This window comes from Haematobia irritans, chromosome 5 (genome assembly GCF_050003625.1).
Source record: "Haematobia irritans isolate KBUSLIRL chromosome 5, ASM5000362v1, whole genome shotgun sequence".
NCBI lineage: Eukaryota > Metazoa > Arthropoda > Insecta > Diptera > Muscidae > Haematobia > Haematobia irritans.
Window position 1 is genome coordinate 171911272 of NC_134401.1, and position 19000 is coordinate 171930271.

The 19000-nt window shown below is 37.4% G+C and overlaps 1 protein-coding gene and 1 long non-coding RNA gene across 4 annotated transcripts in view; both read right to left on the bottom strand.

Annotated features, from left to right (window-relative positions):
- The window catches only part of Drl-2 (tyrosine-protein kinase derailed 2), a 251743-nt gene that overhangs the window by 7282 nt on the left and 225461 nt on the right, over positions 1-19000 (bottom strand). For all 3 annotated transcript variants that reach the window (XM_075310862.1, XM_075310860.1, XM_075310863.1), the window contains 3 exons: positions 8384-8778; positions 8132-8272; positions 3571-3870 (listed from right to left, as the gene is read on the bottom strand). In XM_075310862.1, the coding sequence (XP_075166977.1) occupies positions 3571-3870; positions 8132-8272; positions 8384-8778 (836 nt within the window). The remainder of the gene's footprint in view (positions 1-3570; positions 3871-8131; positions 8273-8383; positions 8779-19000) is intronic.
- LOC142239102 (uncharacterized) lies at positions 16845-17285 on the bottom strand. The gene is made up of 2 exons (XR_012722916.1): positions 17137-17285; positions 16845-17074 (listed from the first exon to the last, which is right to left on the bottom strand). It is a non-coding gene; the product is annotated as an uncharacterized LOC142239102 (long non-coding RNA).

The window sequence follows — 19000 nt, forward strand, 5'->3', positions numbered from 1 at the left end:
TTTAATCGGGAGAGCTTTCATTAATCATCCAAATATTGTTATGACGGTGAAAAATAACGTTGTGGTAATAACGACAAGGTTTAGTCCAGAATTACCCGAAATCGAATACCCTAAGATAAAATATTCGTTGTTTGTGAATGAAGATGTGACAATACCTAAGAATCATTCATATTTTATTGACGTTGTAACGGAAGAAAATGCAAATACAAGCTTTTATATGGAAGATCTACTTGTCAATAAACCTAATGCACAGTTTTGGGCAATGGGGTGTGTCTTAGGTAAAGAAGGGATCATTTTTGTGTGTAATCTATCCAACACAAACCTCCACCTTAAGAAAGGGTCGCTTATCAGCCGAGTATATGTTTGTAATTTGGACGACACGGAGACGTACCCCTGTTATTCTTTGGATATTATAGACGAACCTAGAAAATTTAGAAATTTCACTGAATCTGAAATAGCTAGACAGGCAATAGGTTTGGATGAGGCTCATGTTACACGTTTAGTGTCATTATTAAATAAGTACAGGCACTGCTTTGCTGAGCAGTTATCGGAATTGGGAAGCATAAAACATTCAGAAATGAAAATAACACTAACTGGTGATACTCCAGTATCATATAAACCATATCGGATGTCTTGGTCTGAGAGGGAAGTCGTTCGAGAAATGATCAAAGAGTTAAAAGATGCTCACCTCATTCAGGACTCATCATCATCGTATTCTAGCCCTATTCTTTTAGTCAAAAAGAAAACGGGGGAATACAGAATGTGCATTGATTTCAGAGCTCTGAATCGGAAAACTATAAAAGAAATGTTTCCAATGCCCAGGATAGATGATGAAATTGATAGATTAAGAGGTGGTAGATATTTCACTAGCCTAGATTGTGCAAGTGGTTATTATCAAATCTCGATGGATAAGGACTCCTCTCAGAAGACTGCTTTTATTACACCAGATGGACATTATGAATTTCTAAGGATGCCATTTGGTTTAGTAAATGCGCCGGCTGTTTTTCAGAGAACCATGAATAAGGTTTTAGGGGAATTAAGATTTACAACAGCAATGGTTTATATGGACGACATTTTAATTCCAACTGATACAATTGAAACGGGTTTTCGTAATTTAGAAATTATATTAAAACGGTTGGGTGATAACGGAGTGACACTTAAACTGAAGAAGTGCTTCTTCTTACAAGAGTCCATCAAATATTTAGGCTTTGATATTAATGCGGATGGGATTAAACCAGGATTGGAGAAAATAAAGGCGGTATCTGAGTTTCCTACGCCTACAAATGTACATGAAGTACGTCAGTTTTTGGGGTTGGCCAATTACTTTCGCAAATTCATTGGTCAGTTCGCACTTATTGCAAGGCCAATTCAAAATTTAATTAGAAAAGGGTGGATTTCGTTTGGGGTAGCGAACAGAATAAAGCATTTATAGAGCTAAAACAAAAATTGACAAAGCGACCAATATTAGTTTTATATGATAGTAAGTTGTATACCGAGCTGCACACCGATGCATGTAAATGGGGCGTTGGAGCGGTATTGCTTCAGAAACAGACAGACGGTAATTTAAAACCCGTAGCGTATTTCAGTCATTCCACATCAAAAGAAGAGCAACGCTATCATTCTTATGAATTAGAAACATTAGCTGTAGTTTATGCGGTGAGACACTTTAGGATATATTTACTTGGTATTGAATTTAAGATATTAACGGACTGCTCTGCATTTTCAAAGCGAGATTTAGTACCAAGAATAGGTAGATGGTGGCTTACATTGCAGGAATATAGTTTTACGGTCGAATATCGTCCTGGTAACCACATGGCTCACGTAGACGCACTGAGTAGAAATCCCATCGAGTCTAGTCCATTAGAGGTATTACAAATAGATATTTCAGATGTGGATTGGGTTTTGGCTGTGCAACTTAAGGATGATCGCTGTAAGTTTCTAATCGAAACACTCGGAAATATTCCAAAGGATAAAGAAAGTGAACAAATTCACAAGGAGTATGAGTTGAAGAAGGGAAGATTGTACAGGAGAACAAATACGGGATGTAAGTGGGTAGTCCCACAAAGTTATAGGCGGGAAATTGTGTTTAACCATCACGATAAAAACGGCCATTTCTCACTTGATAAAACTTTGTCCGGTATTCAAAGCAAATACTGGTTTCCGGATATGAAGCGTTACGTTAACCGCTACTTTTCATGTTGCCTTCCGTGTGCCTACAATAAGGTTCCACCAGGAAAACAAGCAGGGCAACTACATCCAATAGAGAAGATAAATGTGCCATTTGATACAGTCCACGTCAACCATATTGGGCCTTTTGCAAGGAGTATCCATAAGAATATGTATATTATTGTGCTAGTCGATGGATTTACCAAATTTGTTTTCCTTAGACCGGTCCAAAGTACAAAAGTTGATCCATTTATAAAATTTTTAAATGAATTCATGGGTATATTTGGTACACCACGAAGAATTGTTTGTGACAGAGCAAGTACTTTCACTAGTCACAAATTTAAAAATTTCTCACATAAGTACGGAATAAAAGTTGTACATAATGCTACTGCAACGCCCAGAGCAAATGGGCAAGCAGAAAGATATAACAGAACGATACTGTCGGCACTGAGTTCTTCTACTACTGACGAGATGAAATGGGATGAGTGTATTACTGATATTCAGTGGGGTTTAAATTCAACAAGGCAACTGGAAAGACACCTAACGAACTTTTATTTGGATATCTTCCAAGAGGAAAACATGATTCCTTTCTAAGTTGCGAAATTTCCAATGGGGAATTACATGATGTTTCTTTACATAGGAATGAGGCAAAAGCAGCCATTGAAAGAAGCCAGAACTATCAAAAATATAAATATGACCAAAAGAAAAAGAAATGCAAAGGGTTTAAGTCCGGGCAGCTAGTGTTGATTAGGAACACAAAAGCCACGGGAGGGAAACGTAAGTTGAGTCCCAAATACTCTGGGCCATATCAGATTTACAAATATTTAGGTAACGACAGATATATTATAAAAGATATGCCTGGATCTAAAAGATCCCGCAAACCATACGAAGGTGTCGCATCCGCAGATAAAATGAAGCTATTTGAATGTGATGATCACAACTCTGAATAAACTAATCCTTATTATGTACAAATCTAATCGCATTTGTTTTTCAGATTCCTCACGAGGACGTGAGTAGTGGAGCGTGGCCGAGTTGTAAGCACTGCTGAAAAATAAACTTTGGAGACTAAAGAATTCAAATTTGAAATGAAAAATAGAAAAGGAACCCTTTTGAAATATGTATGAGATAGAGAAAATAAAAATTTAATTTGTGTTAAGAAATTGAAAATAAAAGATCGTTTCTTTGAAAAGTCTTATAGGGTATTATTTTGCCAACATAACCAAGGCATCGACATATGATTGCAATTAATATGAAATTTTCAGAGGCCATGTATGTTCACTAATTTCAAACCAAAAATATTAGAGCAAAAAAAAAATAGAAACTAATGCTCAGATTCAAAATAATCTATGGGCTTCACCTTTGTCTTTAACAAAAAAATTTTAATTTTTTATTTCATTCACTTACAATTCATCCGGACAATTGATGGGCTGAGCCAACCGGAATCCATCGCTCAGGTATGGTGTCAATTCAAAGATATCCACCTCCTCAAATGGTGTCAAGGCCAATGTTGCCAATTCCCAGAAGAGGACACCTAAACTCCATATATCTGTCTGCTGATTGTAGAAATTCTTTTGCTGCAATGACTCCAAAGCCATCCATTTCAGTGGACGATTTTCATTGTCGCACAAGCAGTGATAGTCATCGGGGAATAAATCACGTGATAAGGCATTATCACATATTTTTACATAGGAATCGGAATCCAAGCTGGAAAAGTAGACAAACAAAACAAAGAGAAAGGAAGTAAGATGTTAGTGCAAGGATTAGAAAAAAGAGGAGCTAAGATAAGAATCGATAACACATTGAACGAGAGGGAAAGGTTAACGGTGAAGCCAATATTACCGGCCAGTAAGGTTTTGCAATGTGTTTGGTGGGATTGACGGGGAGATATGTACTATGAGCTACTCCCATATACTAACTTTGTCATTCCGTTTGTAACACATCGAAATATTGGTTTCAGACCCCATAAAGTCTATGTATATGTTATGGGCAGTGATGAAATTCTGAGTCGATCTAGTGATGTCCGTCTGTTGAAATCGCGCTAACTTCCGAAACTTGGCACAACTACCCAGCAAAAAAAGCGTCGCTAACAAAAGTAGTTAAAATGTTCTTTTTGGATCCGGAAGTGGTGCAAATTGGGGCAGAAGCGATGAATTTAACATGGGCTTGTCATAGCACGGATGTCCACCATTCTAACCGTCGTTGCACTGAATTGGCATCACTTCTTAAGGTGTCATGCGAATTCAGTGTTTTGGATGTGAATTAAGAAATTTTGTGATATTTTCACAAATAAATAATTGTTAGATTTTTTTATGAGTTTTAATGCATTCTTATGCTTGTTTGGAACTTTTGACATCAAATATTTTCAAAAATTCGCAATTTTTCTAGTATCGATTTGAAATTTTTTTTCGGCAAAATTTAAATAATTTTTACCATTTTATTAATTCTTAATCTATTTTTAACCTATTAGAAACAGAAAATTTTAAATTTTCCATTAACAATTAGAAACAAGTAAGGAAAGTCTAAAGTCGGGCGGGCCGACTATATTATACCCTGCACCACTTTGTAGATCTAAATTTTCGATACCATATCACATCCGTCAAATGTGTTGGGAGCTATATAAAGGGTGATTTGTTAAGAGCTTGATAACTTTTTTTTTTAAAAAAACGCATAAAATTTGCAAAATCTCATCGGTTCTTTATTTGAAACGTTAGATTGGTCCATGACATTTACTTTTTGAAGATAATTTCATTTAAATGTTGACCGCGGCTGCGTCTTAGGTGGTCCATTCGGAAAGTCCAATTTTGGGCAACTTTTTCGAGCATTTCGGCCGGAATAGCCCGAATTTCTTCGGAAATGTTGTCTTCCAAAGCTGGAATAGTTGCTGGCTTATTTCTGTAGACTTTAGACTTGACGTAGCCCCACAAAAAATAGTCTAAAGGCGTCAAATCGCATGATCTTGGTGGCCAACTTACCGGTCCATTTCTTGAGATGAGTTGTTCTCCGAAGTTTTCCCTCAAAATGGCCATAGAATCGCGAGCTGTGTGGCATGTAGCGCCATCTTGTTGAAACCACATGTCAACCAAGTTCAGTTCTTCCATTTTTGGCAACAAAAAGTTTGTTAGCATCGAACGATAGCGATCGCCATTCACCGTAACGTTGCGTCCAACAGCATCTTTGAAAAAATACGGTCCAATGATTCCACCAGCGTACAAACCACACCAAACAGTGCATTTTTCGGGATGCATGGGCAGTTCTTGAACGGCTTCTGGTTGCTCTTCACTCCAAATGCGGCAATTTTGCTTATTTACGTAGCCATTCAACCAGAAATGAGCCTCATCGCTGAACAAAATTTGTCGATAAACACATTTCGAACCGAACACTGATTTTGGTAATAAAATTCAATGATTTGCAAGCGTTGCTCGTTAGTAAGTCTATTCATGATGAAATGTCAAAGCATACTGAGCATCTTTCTCTTTGACACCATGTCTGAAATCCAACGTGATCTGTCAAATACTAATGCATGAAAATCCTAACCTCAAAAGAATCACCCTTTATAAAGGTTTGTCCCAAATACATACATTTAAATATCACTCGATTTGGACAGAATTTGATAGACTTCTACAAAGTCTATAGACTCGAAATTTAAGTCGGCTAATGCACTAGGGTGGAACACAATGTTCGTAAACAAATATGGGAAACATTTAAATCTGAAGCAATTTTAAGGAAACTTCGCAAAAGTTTATTTATGATTTATCGCTCGATATATATGTATTAGAAGTTTAGGAAAATTAGACTAATTTTTACAACTTTTCGACTAAGCAGTGGCGATTTTACATGGAAAATGTTGGTATTTTGACCATTTTTGTCGAAATCAGAAAAACATATATATGGGACCTATATCTAAATCTGAACCGATTTCAACCACATTTGGCACGCATAGCTACAATGCTAATTCTACTCCCTGTGCAAAATTTCAACTAAATCGGAGTTAAAAATTGGCCTCTGTGGTCATATGAGTGTAAATCGGGCGAAAGCTATATATGGGAGATATATCTAAATCTGAACCGATTTCAACCAAATTTGGCACGCATAGCTACAATGCTAATTCTACTCCCTGTGATAAATTTCAACTAAATCGGAGCAACAAGTTGGCCTCTGTTGTCATATGAGTGTAAATCGGGCGAAAGCTATATATGGGAGCTATATCTAAATCTTAACCGATTTCAATAAAATTTGGCATACTTGACAACACTACTAATTGTACTCCTAGTGCAAAATTTCAACCAAATTGGGGTAAAACTCTAGCTTCTGGGACCGTATTAGTCCATATCGGGCGAAAGATATATATGGGAGCTATATCTAAATCTGAACCGATTTCTTCCAAAATCAATAGGGATCTATTCTGAGCCTAAACACGTACTTGTGCCAAATTTGAAGTCGATTGGACTAAAACTGCGACCTAGACTTTGATTACAAAAATGTGTTCACGGTCAGACGGACATCGACTATATCGACTATATCGACTCAAGATCCCACCCTGAGCATTTTTGCCAAAGACACCATGTGTTTATCTCGTCTTCTTCTGGGTGTTGCAAACATATGCACTAACTTATAATACCCTGTTCCACAGTGTGGCGCAGGGTATAAAAAGCGAGATTTAAAAAAATTGACGCAAATGAACTTCCTGTGCAGCTAAAATAAAGAACTTCTTCGGGGGTACATTTTTAGAAGTGCTTTAAAGTTGTGCCTTTAGAAGAACTTCCACATTTTTTTGCTGGGTAGTTGTTATTGATGTAGGTCGGATGGTATTGCAAATGGGCTATATCGCACCATTTTTAGGTATAGCCCCCATATAAACGGACCCGCAAATTTTACTTGCGGAGTCTCTGCGAGTGGTAAATTTCATCCTGTTGAAATTTGGTACGTGGTGTTGGTCTATGGCCTTTAAAAATCGTGCATAAATTGGTCTATCTCGGTCTATGATTATATATAGCACCCATATAAACCGATCCCCAGATTTCACTTCCGGAGCCTCTAGGAGGGATAAATTTCATATGATTCGGTTGAAATTTGGTACGTGGTGTTAGTCTATGGCTTCTAACAATCGTGCAAAAATTGGTCCATATCGGCTCATAATTATATATATATGAACCGATCCCCAGATTTCACTTCCGATGCCTTTTAGAGGTGTAAATTTCATCCGATCCTGTTGAGATTTGGTACGTGGTGTTAGTCTATGGTCTTTCCCCAGATTTGACTTCCGGAGCCTCTAGGAGGGTCAAATTTCATATGATTCGGTTGAAATTTGGTACGTGGTGTTAGTGTATGGCTTCTAACAATCGTGCAAAAATTGGTCCATATTGGCTCATAATTATATAGCCCGCATATAAACCGATCCCCAGATTTCACTTCCGGTGCCTTTTAGAGGTGTAAATTTCATCCGATCCTGTTGAAATTTGGTACGTGGTGTTAGTCTATGGTCTTTAAAAATCGTGCAAAAATTGGTCAATATCGGCTCATAATTATATAGCCCGCATATAAACCGATCGCCAGATTTCACTTCAGGTGCCTTTTAGAGGTGTAAATTTCATACGATCCCGTTGAAGAATATGTTCTAAAACTACACCTTGTCATCGGCAAATTTCACCACATACCAAGTAATTCGATTTTCGTGCAGTCTGAGGAGAATTTTGTACGCAATACATGATGGTAAGTACCTAAGATTCGGCCGAACTTAAGGTCGTATATACTTGTTATAGCTGAGTCCGAACGGTGTTTCACATTGCAATGAAACCAAAAATTTCACTATCATTACTGAGAGGGGATAATCCACTATTGAACATTTTTTTTTTGGTGTGCGAACGAAACTAGGATTAAACTCATGGCCCTTTGTATAGACTACGGGCATGTCAACAGTGTTGTCTGATTTTTTTGTGGACCAGGATGAAAGTCGTGTCATACTTACTAGCAATTCCTGGTGGCTATATCTCTGTGTATAATGCCCACAGAATGCAGATGAGCTAAGCCTTTGGTTACATGCAAACCAAATTCCACCAATTGTCGGGTACTTAAAGGTGTATTCATTTCGCGAGATTTTTGTAGGAATCTGAAATGAAAAGGATAAGAAAAATTTAAATACATAGAAGGAAATGGCATTCAATCCTTTTTATATATTTTTTTAAAATGTCCCTTTTGGAATAAATATTGCCCCACTTACATTTTCAAGTTTCCTTTACAGGGATAGGGATAGGCGATTTCCGGAGGACCTGGCAATTCAGTATTTGCCAACATGGGAGCCATAATATTTTGATGGCCCACACCTATAAGCATGGAGGCATCCTGCAGCAAACAAGCAACTTGAGTCAATGAAGCTCCATCTACCACCGTCTTGATTAGGACATCACAAGAATCGCCCAACTTGCCAGCATATATACGACCATAGGTACCCTCTTTGATGAGTTGTTCACAGTCCATGCTACCCGGCTGGACATTGGGTATACGACGCATTTTATCTTTACTACCGGTATTACTGCCACCACCTGTACCAGTACTGGCTCCACCAAATACACTGCCATTGCCACGACTTGACTTCGGAGTGGACATACTGTACACCTAAAAAGATAAGGAACAAACAACCACAACAACATTGATGAAAATTCCAGATAAACGAAAAGAAGAGAAATTAATTTCTTTGCTGAACTTAGAACTAATCCTGGTGTTGGCAGTCACATTTAGCCTTGAGCGGTATATAGAAATACACCTCTCGTTAAGGGGGAGGCCAAGGCATCAGTAATGCTTGATAGCATATGAAAGAGAAGCACTTTCCTTTACCCTTGACATTTAATTTTCACATTTTCCATGGAAGAGTTAATCTCAACAGTAAATCTATGTTGGCCATAAAGATCCACTGGCCTGGTGATAGGACTTGCACCAAGCACTTCAATATGGAAGCTCATAAATCTTTTTGTGGAGTCAAACCGCAAAAGGGCAAGACGGAGCGACGGCTGAAGCAAAAGCTGTAAGCGAAAGTAGGGAGCTCATTGAAATATGGTGGCCAATTCTGTAAGGATCCACCAGCAACAATGCCAACCATTCATAATTATAAGTGATGGCTTGATGCTTGAATGGCTGACTACTGGCCGGATGTCTGTGTATAAATGTTAAACGGAAACAATAAAAGAAACAAAAACTACAAAAAGGATATAGCCAACAACAACAACAACATCATCATCGTCATTATGGATTGTTGCAGATCAGTGCCAGCCAGAAGGACATTGGCCATTTCAATGGCAATGCGATTTAACCAGGGCGGCTTGCCTCCACTTTGTGCCAGAAATCATAGTCATCCTGACTCAAGTTTGTAATCACACTTTTTCAACGCCATCACTTCATTTAGTTAGGCTAGGATCATTGGCCAAGTTTTTCCCCCCTATTCACTTTGGCGTAATCGTTATTGTCGTAGTCAATGTCCTGGTTTTTCTTCGGCTTTGTCGTAGCCAACACCAGGTCGCCCAGTATTCATGGCATTCTCACTTATGGGCCGTCTACGATTACGTCCACGATTAAAGTGTACACGACCACAATATGGACAATTTATTTGTGTTGTGCCACAAATTGCTTAACATTCACCGCCTGTTGGGCCATCACTTTAAGTTTGCTCCATATTGGTAATAAAAATTGCCATCTGACGATGGTCTGATGACAATGGCTGAGCTTGGAGCCACCAAAATGTCCCAATCGAGGAATCGACAAAGCAGGTCAGGGAGGGGTGATGAATTCATTCATTCACTATATTTCTTACAACTCACGGACAAAACAACAACGGCAACAATTCGAGCTGATCTGACCAATTGTCCTGCCGTTGTAGTCGTCCTGCCATCAGCAGCAGGACAATGACCAAAAGGCAACCTGGAAACAAAAGGCATTCAAAACATTTGCCAGGACCAAGCTGACGACAAAGCCATAATGACCACCATGGCAGTCTGCAAAGACCCCGGACAAACTTCACCCCCTCCGCAACACGCCACGAATGAGTTTAAGAATCTCAAACAACGATGCTTGGAAGTTAACTCACAATCGCATGAAACAATGAAACAACGGCTCTGTTATCGGCCAAAGACCATCAGCAATAGCAAACCACCAAGGGTTGTGTTAACAGTAACAACAATGACTTCTACGGATTCATGGCCGTGCCTCTTGCCTTGGTCCTTCTCCTCCTCTTGCGTTAACTATCATTTGAACGAGTGCAATAAAAGAGGCCTGTAGGCCATAACTTTTCTCTAAGAGATAACTATCTCGTTTTGTTTTCCTTTGTTACGAGGGTGGATTGAGGAGTCTAGCCACTGGGGCTAGGAAACTTTTCTACGCAATGGTCTAATTGAAGTGTTAATTTAACAATTTGTTACCAATTTGATGAGGAAAAGTTATGTAAAAAGAGGCGTTGACATGAATGAACTCTTAGTTGGCTAGGCTATTGTGGAGACACAAAATTAATTACTCCCTCCTTTCGGATGAGATAAGATTTTGCCAAAAAGTTTGTGATTTTTTATGAACTTGAAATAGGTTTCCAGTCTTATCTTTTTTCTGTAGGCAATAAGAAACTTCTGGGAAATATGTATGGATAGGCTGAATTCTATCCTGCCAGAGATGATCAATATGTACTAAAGAATGAAAATCATATTTATTTAATTAAACTTAAATTATAGTTTTAATAAAGTTGCATTAAATTTATTTAAGTTTAATTTATTTCAAAAATTATTTTATTTTATTTAATTTTATTTAATTTTAAATTCAGTCAAGCTTAAATATTTTTTAATTTTATTTAATGAAATATCTTATTTAAAAAGCCATCTATCGGAATCTAAAATAACATGAGATACATATAAAAAAACGCCATCTAGTGTTTTAATTTTATTGCTTTAAAGCAAAAAATTTTGGAAATAACATCGACTTTTAGAATCAGTCGAATTGGCTACTTTTGGCATTAATAATGGCTTTCAAAAGACCGAAAACACAATTACCCACTGAACGAAAATGGTTCTGCAATATTTTGTCGCATTCGTGGCAAATCGCCGTCTTAAGATGATCGACACTTTTTTTGTGCCATCCTTACTCTCCTAAATGCCTCAGGTCCAAAATTCTAAAGGGCTGAGATCCGTTGTGCAGTATAAATGAAGTGAGGTGCCTTCTTTTTAAGGTACTCTTGGTTGATGCACTCTAAGTGGGATGGATATTGGAATGTTCATGGTATGCGGCCGAATTTTTTATCCGCCCAGGGCGTCAATACTGTCTAACAGGTTGGCTGATAAGTCCCCGGTCTAACAAAGAAAAACACATTTTTGTGTCAAAAATCGTTTTTATTGTTCAACATAGTTCCCTTCAAGAGCGATACAACGATTACAACGACCTTCCAATTGTTTGATACCATTTTGGTAGCACTCCTTCGGTTTTGCCTTAAAATAGCCTCAGTTTCGGCGATCACCTCTTCATTGCAGCCAAATTTTTTTCCTGCGAGCATCCTTTAGAGGTCTTAGAACAAGAAAAAGTCGCTGGGCCAGATCTGGAGCTCAATTCATGAATTTTTGCCATCGTTCTCAATGACTTGTGACACGGTGCGTTGTCTTGGTGGAACAACACTTTATTCTTCTTCATATGGGGCCGTTTTGCCACGATTTCGACCTTCAAACGCTCCAATAACGCCATATAATAGTCACTGTTGGTGGTTTTTCCCTTCTCTAGATAATCGATAAAAATTATTCCATGCGCATCCCAAAAAAACAGAGGCCATTACTTTGCTAGCGGACTTTTGAGACTTTCCACGCTTCGGAGACGGTTCACCGGTCGCTGCCCACTCAGCCGACTGTCGATTGGACTCAGGAGTGTAGTGATGGAGCCATGTTTCATCGATTGTCACTTATCAAGGAAAAACTCGGGTGTATTACGAGTTAACAGCTGCAAACACCGCTCAGAATCATCAACACGTTGTTGTTTTTGGTCAAATGTGAGCTCGCGCGGCACCCATTTTGCACAGAGCTTCCGCTTATCCAACTATTGATGAATGATATGACCAACACGTTCCTTTGATATCTTTAAGGCCTCTGCTATCTCGATCAACTTCATTTTACGGTCATTCAAAATCATTTTGTGGATTTTTTGATGTTTTCGTCGGTAACCACCTCTTTCGGGCGTCCACTGCGTTCATCGTCCTCCGTGCTCATTTCACCACGCTTGAATTTTTCATACCAATCGAATATTGTTGATTTCTCTGGGGCAGAGTCCGGAAATTCATTATCAAGCCATGTTTTTGCTTTCACCGTATTTTTTCCTTCAGAAAACAGTATTTTATCAAAACACGAAATTCCTTTTTTTCCATTTTTTTCACAATAACAAAAGTCGCTTCACAAAAGACGCTCTATCTCACAAACTAATTGACTTACAGACGTCAAATTTTGACACGAATCATTTGAAGGTTGGTACTATATAAAAATAATATGCATTTAATACTAGCCGACGCCATCTATGTATCAGACCGGGGACTTATCAGCCAACCTGTTATACGACATTTTCCCGGTAATACTCGTATTCAGCAGTTATTTTCGCCCCCACAAATGAGCAATGGTACGAGAAACAAAAGATTTAAACAAATTCAAATTTTGAAGATCTTAAACGATGGCCACTTGTGGTTTTGCTGTCAAATATAAAGTAAGTAAGCGTTATCACTGGAATAATCCGCCAGCTGTCAATTGCATTTGCAATTGATTGCAATACATATCGGCCACGCTGTATATATCATTTTGATAATTCGTTCAATATTGAACTTCCAGATGTATTTTATAGCAATTAATAAACAATATTAAAAAATTAATGCAATAAATAACCCACTGTGTTGAACCAGCACAATGGCTTACATTTTCATTTCATATCTGTGGGAATCTTGGATGTGGGTTTGAGTTCAATTTTAGTATTCAGAGTATTGCCTTTGTGGCAGGATATTGTTGTTGTTTTCTTTTCTGTTTCTGATTGTTATTGTTGCAAACTTTAACGAAACAAACGCTACTCAAACACCCACCCACGCACACACATACACTGACATAGCCACAATGTCGCAAATCTATAGACCCAACAAAATGGTCAAACAACTCTAGGGTATTTCCATTTGCTCTTGCTGGGATTTTGAATGTTGTCGTTGTCCGTGTGAATGTCATTGTATCCCAAACTACACAATAAAACGCCTGTTTTATATCAACGCGCTTGGCAAACTCAGCCGTTTACAGGATATACGAATGTCCATCTCCCACAGGGTTCCCAATCTCATGCCATTGCATCCCATTCAATGTGGTTTTTATCTTATTCGCAATTTATAGTTGCTGAGTGAAATGAAGAAATTTTCAATTAAAATGAAACAATACTCACACACACACACAAACACATACATACACAGCCATTGGCTTTGTTTCTTTTGTTCGATTACAAATGGAATACAGAGGGCGCTGACGCTTGCAAACTTGCAGACAATTGAACTTTACTCCTGGATTTTTATAACAGAGAATTGAACTACTGAGTGGGGTATCCTAGACGGGGTGTCCTTGGTGATAAATCTTTGTCACCAAATAAATACCCTCAAAAACAAGCAATGAAACATCACGCTCGTTTTTCCATTACTAGCCAACACAGAGTTAAGAGCAATTCAATGAGTTAGTGATGTGGAAATTTGAACTTGGTATGTAAAGTTCTAGGAACCATATTTACTGGGTGTTGTATACCAGCTTTATAGTGAACTTTGTCTTTCATTTGGATTCAACATTGGAAATTTCAAAGAATTCAGCTTGATCAGACAACTTAATTCTATTTTGACCTTGTGTGGGATTGGCAGTATCATGTAGCGATGAAATCAAGGAGTTGTCGTTGTGACCCGTCTCTTTTAATACCAATCATCAAAAGTTGGTTGAAGGAATTTCAACGAGGGTAGCTTTTTTTATAAGACACGTCCTGGCGCCCGGTTACAATTTCAAAACTCCAACAACTTGCCAAACTGTCGAAGGTAATACAGATACCTGGGTTACCTCAAAAAAATTTGCGTTCCCTCATGTTTATGAGGGAACGCTTTAATGGCGGAACGAAAATTTCATAGGTGAGTGTCCTAGATTTAATAAATATACATTTTAGAATAATGCTTATGAGCATGATTTTAAATAAATTATTTTTATTTAAAATAAAGAATAAGAAATTGCTTTAAAATAAAGAAATAACATTGGGTTTTATAGTCTTTCTAATTAAATCATTTTTTTTCAGTGTGAGAGCAAAATTTTTAGCTTAAGTTTATAACTGAAATTCTTCGAAAAATAAATCAATTATCCCATAATATTCTCATATTCGGTTATACGGTTATAGATCCAACAAAACCATGCAAACGATGAACTTTTGAAATTGGAGCCTCTTTCTCTGTGTCTGCCACAATGATGCCATTGTTTCACACTCCAACGGGGAGTGTAATTAAAACTTTTGACTAACGATGATAACCCGAATAAACTGTAACAAGTAAGGACGTCGCAACAAAAACAAAAAAACACCGAAACGCAACAGAAGGAGCGACTTTCACAATAGCATCGATATGGTGGCCGTGGAAAAACTCCATAAACCACGATACGATGCCTCCAAAAAGCGTCGGGATACAAGGATACATTGGAGATATAGCAACACGCACACAGATGCGGGGGAAGGATGTAAACCACCATGACATTGTCTACCATCTGGCTGACTGTGGTGGTGATGAGATGGTAGTGATGCCAATGTTGCTATTCTTTCCCTTGGCATAATGGTGTTGGCTAAAATGTTGAATGTATTGCAATTTCTGCTAACATTGGCTGTGGCTACTGCCACATGGCTATGACTTGTGGCATTGGTGATGACTTGTGGCATGCAGTTGTGATAAGAGTACGCACACACACACGCACACGAACAACTCTCGAATAGAGATACTATTGCCATGCAAAGCCATCTTTGCTCTCACAAATACACGCTCACAAAAAATCGCTTCTGTAACATATACTCCCAAACATATTTTGCTTCAAGCATATACATTTTTGGGTATTGCCCAAACATTTATATGTTTGATCTCTTCCAATATATAATATGTTTGAAAGCATATTGGTCTAAACAATATATGTTTGGGTAGTCTAAGTTCCAAACATTTTGTATTTTTGCATCCAAATTCAATAATGTTGTCTTCCAAAAAACAATATGTTATTTTGTGAACATATAATATGTTTGGAAGCATTTTGTACCCAAAAATATTATATGCTTAAAAAAATTCTCCCAAACAATATTGTGCTCAAAATTTTATTTATTTATTTATATATTTACAATCATAATGAATTATGAAAATAAACAGGTAATATAGGTGCTAACAACATAGGTTTTCGACCTGAATGCTCAAAATTTTGTTTCTGCCCAATTGTATATTCCCCCACATCTTTCTCACTTCCACGAGATTTTTTAGTTCTTAGCACCTTTTTCTGTAATACAAACATTGTAGAAGAAATTATCCAATTGTATGATTTTTTTATTTTAATTTTACCTTTTGCCGGACGGGGATTCGAACAGCGGACCACACAGTTTGTAAGGATCAAAGAAGTAGCTGATCAATTGCCCAAGGAAAAATAAAATGTTAATTTTGTAATAACAAGCAACAACCACCAACTTAATTCAATATCGCTCCCTGTTAAATAGCGCTCCAAGCTACTAAACACATATATGTTTATAGGCTATTTCTAAATTAATATATGTTTGCATCCAAGCATATTATATTTACAAACATTTTATGTCCCAAACATAATATGTTCTAACATATTAACATATATGTCCCAAACATGTTATGCTAGTTTATGAACATTATATGCTTGCACTCAAAAATATTGTGTTTAAAAATTTGTGTTCCAAACATATAATGTTTATAGCCAAACATATGAAAAACAGTCTTTTTCATCCGTGTAGAGAGATACAAACATACTCACACTCAAAGAGATTGTTACCTCAAAGCCAAGCTGGCAGACAAACAGAGAGACATAATAATTATAAAAATGGTCGTTGTTGTTGTTGTTGTTGTTGTTGTTGCTCTTTGGCTAGTAAAACACTTTGGTTACTTACAACAACAACACCAACAACAATTACCACAAATTCAAGGTAGCACAAAGCAGCATTGAAACCAGCCAGCCAGCCATCAGCATGCAACCAGCCAACCCTCTTAAATCACGGTAAACTAAACCACCTTCTGAATCAGCAACACCGCAGTCACCTTTGAAAATTTCTACACACTTGCTGAACTGTTGGGGTGTGGGTGTGTCAGTGTGGTTACCCACCTGACCATAACGTTCGTTTTCGTATTCGATATAGGAATATTCTCGGTTTTTTCTCGAAGAAAACTATCGAAAACGATATCGAGAATGGTTCGAACAAATTTCGAAAAACATTCATCTGTCGTGCTGTTACTGCCAGCAAACTCTTCGTTTTCGAAGGCTTGCTAGTGATTCGTTAAAGAAGGTTTCGCGATATCTATAATTGATCGTTAACGAATCTATTTCGAATTCGTTTTCGTATTCGATATCATTCCGCTTTCGAAGGGTTTCTATACTGTTTTATTCCCATTTTGTTCCCATTATAAGTTGTGTAGTAAAAGAAAATTTTAAAGTTTGTTTTTATATTATTACAACACAATATAGATAATTATAATACAAAATATAGATATTAGTGTTGCGAACAAAATACTTAAAATATTTACATTTAGGAATATATATTTAAAGTGATTTAAGGCACTGCATTGACTTCTTTGCGCGGAATTTCTTATTAAGCCGGTCGTGGCTATGCCATTCAAAAGGACTATAATCAATGAGTAACATCTTCCTGGATACATCTGAAAATTAAACATGAAAGAAAATTGGTAGTTTTTAAAAGATATATAAATAAATTACTTACCTCTTTTAGATTCGCTAAGACACTTCACCCGCACTTAACAATTTCTTAAACTGAAATGACTTTTTAATCTCTGTCTTTGTCAAAAACAAACATGGCGGAACACCAACAAATAAGCCGAAAAATATTCGTTATTACTTCGAAACAACGAACGTTCGAAATTTTTTTATTATCGAACTTTTCTCGAATAATGTGCGCGTAAATTTATTTCGAAAAATGTTCGCTTTAGCGAACCTTCGCCATTTCTCGGCACTTTGGTCGGGTGGGTATGTTGTTCGTTTAGCTGTTGTATGGTTACATATAGTTTTTGTTGTTGTTGAACACTGACACTTGTTCTACATTTAATGGACTTTCATTTTATGACTTTTTCTCTCTGTCTCTCTGTCTCTCTCCATCTCATCCTCATACCACATTGAAGGATACTTTTTCAATTAAGCATTTATTATAACGTTGTGTGAGATATGACGACGGAATGAGGGATATGAAAATTAGCGTAACTTTTTGAAATATTGCCATAGGAAGTGAATTTCAAAAGGCAGGAATTCAAGAGTGGTATCTTTATTTTCTGAAGACAAATTGGAATAAAAGTAGCAGTGAGTGGATGCTATAGCACAAGGAAGGAGCAGGCTTTTTGGTTTTGTATATATTTTTTAGTATAAAATCATGAATTTAATGCTAACTCACAGGGATTCCCAATTTCCATAATTCCAAAAACTATTTATTTTTTATTGACAATTTCCTTTTAAAAAAATACCAGATATTCATATGTACATATCTTAATTTTATTTCTAGTGTCCCTGTCGAATTGGAGAAATGCCAAGATTGTGTGATATTGATGGTAGACACATTCTAATAAAGGGTGATTTGTTAAGAGCTTGATAACTTTTTTTAAAAAAAAAACGCATAAAATTTGCAAAATCTCATCGGTTCTTTATTTGAAACGTTAGATTGGTCCATGACATTTACTTTTTGAAGATAATTTCATTTAAATGTTGACCGCGGCTGCGTCTTAGGTGGTCCATTCGGAAAGTCCAATTTTGGGCAACTTTTTCGAGCATTTCGGCCGGAATAGCCCGAATTTCTTCGGAAATGTTGTCTTCCAAAGCTGGAATAGTTGCTGGCTTATTTCTGTAGACTTTAGACTTGACGTAGCCCCACAAAAAATAGTCTAAAGGCGTCAAATCGCATGATCTTGGTGGCCAACTTACCGGTCCATTTCTTGAGATGAATTGTTCTCCGAAGTTTTCCCTCAAAATGGCCATAGAATCGCGAGCTGTGTGGCATGTAGCGCCATCTTGTTGAAACCACATGTCAACCAAGTTCAGTTCTTCCATTTTTGGCAACAAAAAGTTTGTTAGCATCGAACGATAGCGATCGCCATTCACCGTAACGTTGCGTCCAACAGCATCTTTGAAAAAATACGGTCCAATGATTCCACCAGCGTACAAACCACACCAAACAGTGCATTTTTCGGGATGCATGGGCAGTTCTTGAATGGCTTTTGGTTGCTCTTCACTCCAAATGCGGCAATTTTGCTTATTTACGTAGCCATTCAACCAGAAATGAGCCTCATCGCTGAACAAAATTTGTCGATAAAAAAGCGGATTTTCTGCCAACTTTTCTAGGGCCCATTCACTGAAAATTCGACGTTGTGGCAGATCGTAAGTCTATTCATGATGAAATGTCAAAGCATACTGAGCATCTTTCTCTTTGACACCATGTCTGAAATCCCACGTGATCTGTCAAATACTAATGCATGAAAATCCTAACCTCAAAAGAATCACCCTTTATAAATATTGCCGAATGAGCTTGGCCACGTACTATCATTTGAAACTTGAAATTGAATTTCTGTCGCAAAACTAGGAAT